This window comes from Cetorhinus maximus, chromosome 5 (assembly GCF_964194155.1).
Source record: "Cetorhinus maximus chromosome 5, sCetMax3.hap1.1, whole genome shotgun sequence".
NCBI lineage: Eukaryota > Metazoa > Chordata > Chondrichthyes > Lamniformes > Cetorhinidae > Cetorhinus > Cetorhinus maximus.
Window position 1 is genome coordinate 37,786,362 of NC_135883.1, and position 13,327 is coordinate 37,799,688.

At 40.7% G+C, this 13,327-nt stretch overlaps 1 protein-coding gene across 2 annotated transcripts in view; it reads right to left on the reverse strand.

The window, feature by feature from the left end:
• The window catches only part of spast (spastin), a 64,630-nt gene that overhangs the window by 13,302 nt on the left and 38,001 nt on the right, over positions 1–13,327 (reverse strand). For both annotated transcript variants that reach the window (XM_078541746.1, XM_078541745.1), the window contains 4 exons: positions 12,720–12,794; positions 1,248–1,319; positions 738–813; positions 495–586 (listed from right to left, as the gene is read on the reverse strand). In XM_078541746.1, the coding sequence (XP_078397872.1) occupies positions 495–586; positions 738–813; positions 1,248–1,319; positions 12,720–12,794 (315 nt within the window). The remainder of the gene's footprint in view (positions 1–494; positions 587–737; positions 814–1,247; positions 1,320–12,719; positions 12,795–13,327) is intronic.

Consider the following 13,327-nt stretch of genomic DNA (forward strand, 5'->3'; position numbering starts at 1 on the left):
TAGACTGATTTTTATCAAAAATTATATTCTGTAGTGCGTGCGTGAAATAAACCAGCATCTTGGTTAACAATTGACTTCATCTCACTAGAGTTTTTAAATCAGGCTGCCTACTTGAAATGCATATCCAAGCTTGTAGTAGGTTGTACACACAATGAGGGGCTCTCATTGTCACAGCCTCAAGGTCACACAATCATTTCACTGGATAGTGGGTAAGGGCAAACTACAAAGTCCATTTACAGGAGAGTTCAGTGATGCTGAAAGTACACTAAAAATATACACCAGTGACCTCCATTGTGATTGCAATTTGTAGTGTTATCCCTCCTTGCGCTCCTCAATATTTGACAAAGCCAACCACTCCTTGACTATCTTCTTCTGTGGTCTAACATAGGTCAGGTTCAAATCTAGTTCTTGGGTGAAATCAATATTATAGCTCCCATTGTGCCATCCTGCCCCTAAAAGTCAACATATTACACATTGTGACCACCTATACTCACCCCATCAAATTCTATTAAAAACTCTGTTTTTAAGCGTCTGCTTGCATCATGCTCTCCTTCTCGCCTCTCACAAAGGAGGCTGTCTATTTCATCTGCAAGAAGAATCAGCACATTCGTAAATAAGACAAAATCTCACGTCAACAGACAGAACTTAAAATGTCAGCACTGCAAGTTTACAGTGCTTCCAGAAAAGAACAAGTAATACTAATAGCAACGACTCACTGATTTTGGTACTGCACTCACCAATGAAAATGATGGATGGCTGAAGCTCTCTAGCTGCTGAAAAGAGAGCTCTCACTAATTTTTCTCCCTCTCCAACCTAAAACAGAAATGGTTCCTTAGAAAGTGATCAAACAATTCAACACTCCTATCGAAATAATTGTAAATTCCCAAAATATCACCAACATCGAAAGCTGTGCTTAACAAACTACAATTAGAGTGCTTCAGTGCTTAATTAGCTACAGTAAAATCAGTTTCTTTTATTAAAGTAATTTCTCATAGTATTTTAGTCTCCAGAGAAATAAAAATTGACATAAGTGAACAGTAAGGATATTTTGTTTTAAGAGAAAAACTGAGGCATTTTCCTCTCACTGCCACTGTTTCAGTCTCCACATCATGTACAATCCCCAGGTGAGGAGTTTCATCCCTGCCCCCTCTTCACTTTACAAAAGGTCAAAAATGGAATCAATAACCAAAAGCAAAATAAACTTTTCTAAAGCCTGCTCTCATTTGGAGGTTGTCATGGTTACTCACATATTTGGAGGTTAGGCTTGCAGCACTGATATTGAAGAATGTTGCATTGGATTCGGAGGCCACAGCCTTAGCCTAAATTAAAACAGTAGAGGTAACTGAGAAACAATAAATGCTTAATACATAATACATCATTTAGGATGCGCACCAATTCCCTTTATTGAGATCTCAGACCAAACCTTAAGACCTCTAAGAGCCAGGCCAATTGTGACACTTTTATTGTCGACATAAGAGAGATCAATAACAACGATCTTGAAACCTTCTTGTTCTTATGAATGGGTCAGTACTTACCATGTGGTACATTAGGCGAGCTGAACATCAGAGCACTGCCAGTAACTGAGTGTGAACAACGACTTGGATTTACCTTGTGTCTCAAGATGGCTTACATACTACAGCTTTCTTTAAAGTTTATGACTTACATAAACAAATGTGGTAACATGTGCACACAGCAAGATCTCCCAAACTACAATATGATGAATAACCAGTTAATCTGATAAACAGTCTTGTGGAGGGTCTATGCCAGGAGCACAGAAAGGACATTAGTGGAAATGGCAAATGCCTGATTAGTCATGAACTTGTTTCACGTTGCTAGCACAGACCAATTTCAACCCCATGGTTTGTTTGTTGTTGTACAAAGATTTAACAGGTTGCATGCATGGTGGTGACCTAAGTAAAGAGTTTTACCTGTGCAATGTTTTCAGTTTTGGTTTGGCTCAGTGGGTAGCTTCTAAGGTCAGGTTATGGGTTCAAGTCCTACTCCAGTGACTTGGGCATAAATACTGCACGACTGTCACTTGGCTGATACTGCTTAATAGAGAAGCATTGAGGCAGAAAGCTTCTGGTCTTCAATAACTTGCATTTATATCAAACCTTTAACACAGCAAGAAGTCTTAAGGCACTTCACAGGAGCATAATCAGAAAAAAATAATTACTAACAGTGTTATGGGATTCATCTGAAAGAAGTTGCACTGGGAGGAAAGGAGGGATGGAGGGACAAACAGACAGCAGGAGGGAGGGACGGACATAATAAAGGGAGGGGGGAAAGATGTCTTGCAATTATATAGTGATTTTCACAACCACCCGGCCTCTCAAAGTACTTTACAGCCAACAAAGTACTCTGTGAAGCGTAGTCACTGTTAGATTGTAGGAAATGCAGCAGCTAATCTGCATTCAGCAAACTCCCACAAACAGCAATTGATAATGACCAAATAATCTGTTTTTTGGGATACTGATTGAGGGATAAATACTGGTCAGAACACTGGAGATAACTCCCCTGCTCTTCTTTGAAATCATGCCAATTTTTGTTTCTGTCACATCTACCCAAGCAAGCAGGCGGAACCTCGATTTAACCTCTCATCTGAAAGACAGCACTTCCAACAGTGTATTACTCCCTCAGTACTGCACTGGAGTATCAGCCTCAATTTCTGCGCTGAAGCCCTGGAGCGGGACTTCAAACCACAACCTTGTGATTCAGGGATAAGCATGCTATCTTCTGAGCCACAGCTGACACCATCAAGCAAGTGTCAGTCGAGTAGTATCTATCCTCAAGTCACTGGAGTGGGACTTGGACCCACAACCTGACTTAGAAGAGGGCTACCCACTAAGCCAAAGCCAAACTGAAAACATTGCATAGGTAAAACTCTTTACTTCAGGTCACCACCATGCATGTAATTAACCTGTTAAATCTTTATACAACAACAAATAGGTCATGGGGTTGATACTGGTCTGTGCTAGCAATGTGAAACAGGTTAATGATGAATTGGCAGACATCTTCCATTTCCACTAAGGTCCTTTCCGTGCTCCTGGCGAAGACCCTCCACAAGACTACATGTCCAACACAACTCACCTTACCTAGCTTCAGATGGGAGTTAAGCTACTTGAGATATAGCTGCTTTGATGACCCTGTAACATCATTAGTCACTAACATCAATAGTGTACGCACATCTTTCAAGGAAGCACTTCAGCCAATACTGCATTCTGTACAGCAACATAAAGGATGGCATTCTATTAGGTATGAGAACTGGGGTGAGCTGGGACATCCTTTTAACAAGAGTGGGGCCTTCATGCAAGAGTTTTAACTGTAATTATGGTCTGTCTGAAATATCCAATCACCAAGAAAGATGAAGGTGGTGAGGGGCTGTGGGTTCTTTTCTTTATTTGCATTTTAATCTCTGTATCTGTATTTTAGATAATAATTTTATCACTTTTACTTAATTGCTTTGAGTAGTGGTTTTATATTAAACTATCCTTTATCTTTTTTAAGAACAAAGCTTGACTGCTATGTTATTTTTAAAGGAACCGCTCATTTAAAGGGGGCTACATAAACACACACAAATCCTTAGCTCACAGGCCACTTTGAGTGAATGCCTTTTACGTGGTCATGATACTTAAACTGTTTCGAGTTATCAACAGTCACAGATTGCAACTCTTTTCGAGTACAATCACAGTTCTTGGTTTCCGGGAGTGGGACATGAACCCACAACCCTCTGATTCAAAGGCGAGGGTGCTGTGAACTGAGCCACAGCTGACACCTCGTCATAATACTTAACAAGCATTACAGAAGTGAACTGTTGTAAAGGATGACCTTTTTTAAGTTTAATTCCAGTCTGTGTTTAAGAATTAATGAATAGTTTTGCCCTTCCTATTAACTTTGCAGGTGTCACAATCGCCTAAGTTTTCCTCAAAATGAGTGCAGCTGTGGAAACTAAGTGCAGACTTGGAGTTTGGTGGGTAAGGGAGTTTGGTGAAAGGCGGGGGGGAAAGGAGGTGTTTGTTTCCTTTTTCTATCTTTTGCACCCTATAGAAGCTGGTTCTTGCTCTACTACGGGGAAAGGAGTTAGGTGTTTGATAAATATCTGGTGAGTCATTAAGGTCTATTCTATTCCTAAGGTTTAAAATAGTATGCAAATTGGTGGCAAAGTTATTAAAATATATAAAAAAGCAACATAAGTGAATAGTATAATTAAGTAATTATTTAAAACACATTAAGGTTGGCAGCATAGGTGATGTGTCAAGGCTGCAGTAGTGGGAGCTCCTGGTTAGCATTTTGATCCAGGGCAAACATATCTGCAGTTAAGTGTTTGCAGCTCGAGGAACTTCAGTTCAGAGTCATTGAGCTGGAGGCTGAGCTGCAGACTCAGACACATCAGGTAGAGGGAAAGTTACCTGGATGCTTTGTACCAGGAGGCAGCCACACCATTTAGGATAGGGTCTTCTAATTTGGTCAGTGGTCAGGGACAGGAGGGTGCAACTGCGAGTGAGTCAGGTAAGGGGAACCAGAGGGCAGGAGTACAGGAATGTGAACCTCTGCAATTGTCCAATAGGTTTCAGGTTCTCTCAGCTGGTTTGGATGAGAGCAAGGGCTGAAGGGTGGGTGAGCAAACTGACCATGGCACTGTAGTACAGGAAGCCATCCAAGTTGGGGGAGCAAAAACGAATGTAGTAGTAGTAGGGGACAGTACAGTGAGGGGGATTGACACTGTTCTCTGTAGCAAAGAGCAAGAATCCAGACGGCTGTGTTGCCTGCCCGGTGCCAGGGTTCGGGACATCTGCTCAGGGCTGGAGAGGAACTTGCAATGGGAGGGGGAGGATCCAGTTGTCGTGGTTCTACAGCATCGGTAGAACTAGGAAAGAGGTTCTGCATACAGAGTATGAGGAGCTAGGTACTAAATTGAAAAGCAGAACCTCAAAGGTTATAATCTCTGGATTATTACTTGAGCTGCGTGCAAATTGGCATGGGGTATATAAAATTAGAGAGATGAACACATGGCTCAAAGAGTGGTGTGGGAGAAGTGGGTTCCAGTTTGTAGGGCATTGGCTCCAGTACTGGGGAAAGTGGGGGTTCTACTATTGGGATGGTCTACACCTGTACCATGCAGGGAGGAGTGTTCTTGCGAATCACATAACTAGGGAAGTAGAGAGGGTTTTAAACTAAATGGTAGGGGCAAGGGATCAAATGTGGGAAGATGTGGTGTATCAAAGAGTAGAGACAAGGTAAGAGAGGAAAATAGTAATATGGGAAATGAGGGTCGGCGAATGGCAGGAAGGGACAAAGAGAAAAAAACCTAAGAATGCACCAAGAACCAAGACTTGATGTCACAAAGATAACAGACAAAACTAAAGGCTCTGTATCAGAATGCACGTAGCATTCACAACAAAGTAAACGAATTGATAGCACATATTGAAGTAAATAAATATGATCTGATAGCCATTATGGAGACTTGGCTGCAGGATGACAAGCATTGGTTCCTGAATATTGAGGGGTATATGACCTTCAAGAAGAATAGGAAGCTAGATAAAGGTGGAGGGGTAGCATTGTTAATCAAGGATGGCATTGGTGCAATAGTTAGAGATGGCCTTATTTTAGGAGATCAGGATGTAGAATGGTTTGGGGAGAGATAAGGAATATAGGAGAAAGAAGTCACTAGTGGGAGTGGTCTACAGACCTCCTGACAGTAACCCCAAGGTAGGACAAAGTATAAAAGAAATATTGGGTGCATGTGATAAAGGGACGGCAATAATCATGGGTGAATTAATCTACATAAAAACTGGAAAAATCAGACTGACAATAGTATCCTGGATGAGGAGTTCATAGAATGCTTTCAAGATAGTTTCTTAGAGCAGCATGTTCTGGAACCAACCAGAGAGCAGATTATATTAAGCTTGGTATTGTGTAATGTTACAGTATTAATTAATGACCTCAGGGTAAAGGCACCCCAAGGTAGCAGTGACCTCAATATGATTGAATTTTATATCCAGTATGAAAGGGAGAAGAGTGGATCTAAGACTAGTATTTTAAATTTAAATAAGGGCAACTATGTAGGCATGAAAACTCAGCTAGCTGAAGTTAACTTGGATACTAGTCTAGGGGATAGGTCAATAGAAAAGTAGCGACAGACATTTAAGGGGATTTTTCAGAATACTCAGAATAAGTATATTCCTATGTTAAGAAAAATTCTAAGGACCCACCATCCTTGGTTAACTAAAGAAGTTAGGGAAAGCATCAAACTTCAGGAAAAAGCATATAACTGCACAATGATGAGTGGCAGGTCAGGTGATTGGTCAGATTATAAAAGACAGCAGAGAATGACCAAAAGGTTAATCAGGGGAAAGAAATTAGTGTATGAGAGGAAGCTATCTAGAAATGTAAAAACGGAAAACAAGAGTTTCTACAGGTATTTAAACAGGAAAAAAGTAAAGTGAGTGTTGGTCCTCTACAGAGCGAGAAGGGGGAGTTAGTAGTAGATAATAAGGAAATGACAGATAAAATGAACAAATATTTTGCTTCTGTCTTCACTATAGAGGATATAAAAACATTTCAGTAATATCTATGAATCAGGAGATGGAGGGAAGAGAGGAACTTTGTGAAATTACAATCACTAGGGAAGTGGTTACTGAGCAAATTGATGGAGCTGTAAGCTGACAAGTCTTCGGGTCCAGATGGACTTCATCCTAGGGTCTTAAAAGAGGTGGCTAATGAGGTAGTAGATGCATTAGTGTTAATTTTCCAAAATTCCCTAGATTCTGGAAAGGTTCCATCAAACTGAAAGTAGCAAATATAAACTCTCTATTCAAGGGAGGGAGGGAGGCAGAAAACAGGAAACTATAGGCCAGTTAGTTTGACGTCTGTAGTGGGGAAGGTGTTAAGAGTTGATCATTAAAGCGGTTATAGCTGAACACTTAGAAAAACACAAGGTAATCGGGAAGAGTCAGCACAGTTTTGTGAAAGGGAAATCATGCTTGTTATGAAGCAGCAGATGGTGTACTAGGTTGATCAAATCCACGAGGGAAACTTGATTGCGCTATCTTAATGGTTTTGCAATTTGTATTTATTTTGAGATGCATGCACTAAATTCAGAAGTAATAAGTCCATCAAGACTCAGATTTTTTTTAAAACTAAATTAAAATAATAACAAAAGAGAAGATTTCAAGCACATATATAGAACTTCAAATTACTACTATAATAACTTCTAAAATCTCTCAGTTACACCCCCTTTAAGGCAATGGTCCAAAAACAGATCTTAGATTTTAAAAAGATCCAGCAAATTAACACAATGCCCTGGACAGTGGAATTCCAAACGGCTTTCTCCTCCAGCTTCGATTTCGACAGACAGCGGGCTTACGCACAAATACTGGAGGCTTCATTAAGGCTATTTCACACGCTTCTGTTAGATCTCACAATGCCTTCTCCATGTAGCCTCATCCTCTTTTATATATTTTTTTATCTCTTTTAATATGTAAATTCTATTGTTTCATAAGTCTTTGTAACTGCATCTTCCCCACAATATAAAAACTTTCATGCTGCCACTATATATTGTCAGTAACATTTAGGAAAAATAAACAAATTCCTTAGCCTTGCTTATCTGGCTATTTGTAAACAACCTAAAATCCCTTTGAAATCCAAATTCCCCTCCATCTGTCTAAAAATTTAAATTCCCTTTACACCTCACATACTAAGCCAGTATCCCTGTTTACACATTAGCGCACCTAGCTTGTTTTGATGAGTCAAAGCTTGCAGTCTATTTGACTCCAAATGTAATTAAATCACACACAGACAGACCCAACTACTTACCCCCATAAACCTACTTTACAATAAACCAGAAAAATATTATGAAAATGATTATACTCTCATGACATGCTTAACTAATTTATTAGAGTCATTTGAAAGAGTAATATATGCAGTGGATAAAGGGGAGGCTGGAGACGTGCTGTACTTGGATTTCCAGGTGGCATCTGATAAGGTGCCACATAAAAGGTTATTGCGGAAAATAAAAGCTCATGGTTCAGTGGGTAACATAATTGCCTGGATAAAGGATTTCCTGGCTGGCAGAATGGGTCTTTGTCTGATTGGCAGGATGTGACAAATGGAGTCCCACAGGGGTCTGACCTGGGGCCTTAACCTTTTACAATTTACATCAATGACTTAGATGAGGGGAGCAAAGGCATGGTAGCTAAATTTGAAGATGACACAAAAATGGGTAGGAAAGTATGTTGTGAAGACTTAAGAAGTTAACAGGCAGAAAAAGATAAGTTGAGTGAGTGGGCAAAAACCTGGCAGATGGAGTATAATGTGGAAAAATGTGAATTTGTTCACTTTAGCAGGAAGAATAAAAAAGCAGAGTATTACTTAAACGGAGAATGACTGCAGAATTCCAAGGTGCAGAGGGATCTAGGTGTTCTCGTGTACGAGTCATAAAAAGTTAGTATGCAGGTACAACATGTAATCAAGAAGGCTAATGGATTGCTATCCTTTATTATAAGAGGAATTGAACATAAAAGTAAGGGTGCTATGCTTCAGTTATACAAGGCATTGGTGAGACTGCATCGTGAACACTATGTACAGTTTTGGTCTCATTATTTAAGGAGGGTATAAATGCATTGGAGGCGGTTCAGAGGAGGGTTTTTAGATTGAGACCTGGAATGAGCAGGTAATCTGATGAGGATAGGTTGGACAGGCTGGGCTTATTTCCACTGGAGTTTAGAAGAATGAGGGTGGCATGATTGAAGTATATAAGATCCTGAATGGTCTTGACAAGGCAGATGTGGAAAGGATGTTTCCTCTTGTGGGTAGTCCAGAACCAGGGGGCACCGTTTTAAAATTAGGGGTCGCCCTAATAGGACAGAGACGCGGAGAATTCTTTTCTCTCAGAAGGCAGTGGAAGCATGCCACTGAATATTTTTTTAAGGCAGAGATAGATTGAATCCTTTGCCTAACAAGAATCTGAGGTTAAAGTCGGGGGTAGATGGGAATGTAGAACTCAAAACACAAACAGGTCAGCCATGATCTCATTGAATGGCGAAGCAGGCTCGAGGGGCTAAATGGCCTACATCTGCTCCTATTTTGCATGTTCCTTACTTTTTGTGGACTTTCAGACATAGAACAAAAACTTTAGTGTTTGTTGTGGTTTGTACATACAGCAGCTGGTCACCAGCGATCACGCTGACAACAGGCTGGTGTGCCAATTCAGCAGCACCGTAGAGCCACATTGACACTACATAATGACATCAGCCTTCCCATGGTGCCCCACATTTTCCAGATGTTACAATCTCCACAGAGACCAATAACTTTTTAAAAGATATTCAAATTCCAGTTACCAACTAGAAGTATCGCACAACAAGATTTCAAGTTTTAAGGTTTTTAATGTAATAAACTAAAATCAACATTGAGTACCAAACAATTATAGGCCAGTTAGTCTTACATCGGTGGTGAGCAAATTAGTAGAATTAATCCTGAGAGATAGGATTAACTGTCATGTGGAAAGGCATGGACTAGTCAGGGATGGTCAGCATGGATTTGTTAAAGGAAGGTCTTGCCTCACAAATTTGATTGAATTCTTTGAAGAAGTGACAAGAAGGGTTGATGAAGGTAATGCAGTGGATGTTGTGTACATGGATTTTAACATGGCATTTGACAAGGTCCCACATGGCAGATTGGTCAGGAAAGTAAAAGCCCATGGGATTCAGGGTAATGTGGCAAACTGGATAAATGGTTGGCTTTGTAACAGGAAACAAAGGGTAATGGTCGATGGATGCCCTTGTGAATGGAAAGTTGTCTCAAGTGGTGTTCCACAGGGCTCAGTGTTGGGACCCTTGATGTTTGTGTTATATATTAACGATTTGGACGTGAACGTGGGGGGCACGATTGGGAAATTTGCAGATGACACAAAGATTGGCCGAGTAGTGGATAGTGTAGAGGATAGCCATAATCTCCAAAACGATATAGATGGGTTGGTGGAGTGGGCGGTAAAGTGGCAGATGGATTTTAACATAGAGAAGTGTGAGGTCATACATTTAGGGAGGTCAAACAGTTACAGGGATTACAAAATAAATGGGAATATACTAAGAGGGGTAGATGAAGTGAGAGATCTTGGCGTACAAGTACACAGGTCCCTGAAGGCAGCAGTTCAAGTAGACAAGGTTGTAAAGAAGGCATATGGAACGCTCTTCTTCATTGGCAGAGGTATAGAATATAAAAGTAAGGATATAATGTTGGAATTGTATAAAACACTGGTGAGGCCACAACTGGAGTATTGTGTGCAGTTCTGGTCACCACATTACAGGAAGGACATAATAGCTCTGGAGAGGGTGCAGAGGAGGTTTACAAGAATGTTGCCAGGGTTAGAAAAGTGTAGCTACGAGGAGAGATTGGATAGGTTGGGGTTATTTTCCTTGGAACAAAGAAGGCTGAGAGGTGACTTGATTGAGGTGTACAAAATTATGAGGGGAATAGATAGAGTGGACAGGATAAAATTGTTTCCCTTGATCTAGAATTCTAGAACCAGGGGACATAGATTTAAGATAAGTGGCAGAAGGTGTAGGGTGGACATGAGGAAGAACTTTTTTTACGCAGAGGGTAGTGGGTGTCTGGAATTCGTTGCCCAAGTTGGTGGTAGAAGCAGAAACTTTAAACTCTTTTAAAAAGTACCTAAAGTGCTGTAAGCTGCAGGGCTATGGGCCGGGTGCAGGAAGGTGGGATTAGAGAGGGCACCTGGGTGTCCTCGGGCTGGCATGGACAAGATGGGCCGAATGGCCTCCTTCTGTGCTGTAACTTTTCTATGGTTCTATAAGCACTATTTCAGTAGGCAACTTATACTCTAAACTACAGAAGATTTTACCCATTTAACTTATAAATGACTGAAAATAACCTCTACCCCCTACATGGTTATACTTTGTCCCTTATGCACATACTTAATTCTCCAGGAACTAGTCCAAAACTATTCTCAGCTCCCAATGGCTTGCTTCCTTTTTCCCTTTTCCAGCCGAATAATTCCTAATCCCTGATCTGCCTTTCAAGATGAGCGTTACCTTAGAGATCCCTTCCTCTAGCCAAAGCTAGGTGAAACTTCCTGTCTAATTTAAATCCTCATGAACTTGCTTTCTTCAATCGGAGCACGAGTTCCCACCTGCATTCTGTGTGGTGAACAATAGAGAGTAGCTGCCTCTCTCTCAGATTCTTGCAGACTCACTTATCTGAGGTTCAGGGATATCTTAAGAAACCTGTAAGCTGATACTATAACGGCTTGGTTTGGACTCTTTCCATCTCAAAGCCCATCTCCATGGCAATATGAATCATATGGGAATTGTATCGGGTAGAAATGCTAATTAGCTATCCTCCAGACCCGCAATTCCACTCTATCTTGGAATTAAATAGACAGTTTGAACTATAACCGTAAACAAAACCTGACAATTCTGATACCTCCCTGGGAGACCTAGAGCTTAATAGTCTACCCACGCTGGTCATTATTTACAGGTGTGAATATCTCACACCATCTTCCCAGTAAGACAACCTGGGCTCTCTTTTAACCACCAAGCCACCCAAGCTTGTTGTCGGGCAGAATTCAGAACTGGCCACAAACCCCTTTCATTTCTCCATTTTACCCTAAATTAAACAGACAGTCCCAAAACATAACCTTACACATTTCACACTTATAACAGTCACCAAGGAAGTTCATAACTTGCAGTCACAGCTAGGTCAATAACGAGCAAAAGCCACTTTGTGCTTTGACTTTCACGATTATTGTTTTAAAGGAATACTGCAGTATGACCAGAACCAAGGGACAGTCAGGCTGTATTTTCTGCAGTCTCAAACAGCATTTCTGAATGCAGGTCATTGGAATCCACTCAGGACTGTTGAGTATAAGTCAGCAAATCCATCTATTGCCTACATGATCAGCAGTGACCAGCTGCTGTACATACAAGCTCCAAACAGGATCAAACACAAGTCTACACTCTAATGCTGAAAGTTTACAAAAAGTAAGGAAGCCATGGATGATTGTAACACCTGCTCAAGCTGGTGAAAGGCAGAAGGAGAGGGGAAACTAATCATTAATCCTTAGACAAAGGCTGGAATTAAACTTAAAATAGGCCATTCCTTATAACAGCTCATTTCAACAACTCATATTAGGTGTAGCACCCTTTGCTGCACAGGGAAGAGTCTGTAGCATCTCTCATGACCTCAGGATGTCCTAAACTGATAATGAAGTGCTTTTTGAAGTGCAGTCACTATTGTAATGTAGGAGATGCATCAGTCAATTTGTGTGCAGTAAGGCTGCACAAACAACCATACGCTTATGACCAGATAATTTGTCTTTAGGTTTTGGTTGAGGGATAAATATTGGCTGGGAATCAGAGAAGAAATCACATGCTCTTCTTTGAATTTGTGCCATTTTACATCCACCTTAGGGGGCCCCGGTTTAACATCTCATCCTAAAGACAGCACCACTTCATTCTCTCCCTCATTGTTGTGCCAGCTTAGATTATACACTTGCGTTTCTGGAGAGGGGGTTGAAAGCACAATCTTTTAACTCAATAGAGTAAAGTGTGGCCCACTGAGCCATGGCCAACATCATAACTTAGTTAATTCATATAAGTTAAATCAAATCAGGAAAAGGATAGTGCAACAGGTTGTACAGTAATGATAGTATGGACACCTCAATGCTGTGTTTATATATTAATGTACATTTAAAACATACATACCAGCATGGTCTTCCCATTCCCTGGAGGGCCAAATAGCAGCAATCCCCGAGCAGGAGCTCTCAGTCCAGTGAACAACTTACAGAAAAAGAGGAAAAATTATCAGAAAGCTGACTGCAAACTGTACCATTTCTTACATCAGAAACCTCCAAAGACAGACAGAAGGTCATTAATGGAAGAACTTGCATTTGAAAAAAGTCTTTCACGTGACACAAAAATGGCATCCTTGGGACCCTGCAGCTAATTAATTACTTTTGAACTGCAGTCACCATTTTGCTTTTGGAAAACATTTTGTGCACAACGTGCTGTATGCTTACAGAGCAAAACACTTCATTCCACCACAACCAGCACAATTTCTCAAAGTCCAAACTGGCTCTCAAGGTGAGGCCCTTCCCATATATAGGCATTGGAACTATCCCAGGAACATAGAGATAGGGCCCAGTGAATTAGCAGCCTAACATGAAGAAAAACTTCACTTTACAGGAGCTCTAACGGCATTTAATACATTGTCATGAAGAGATATTAATGTGTATAATGTTATTGGAAATTATTTTTAAATTGGACTTGTAGCAGGGTCTGTGTCTATGTGTGTCTCCGAGTGTGTTTTAATT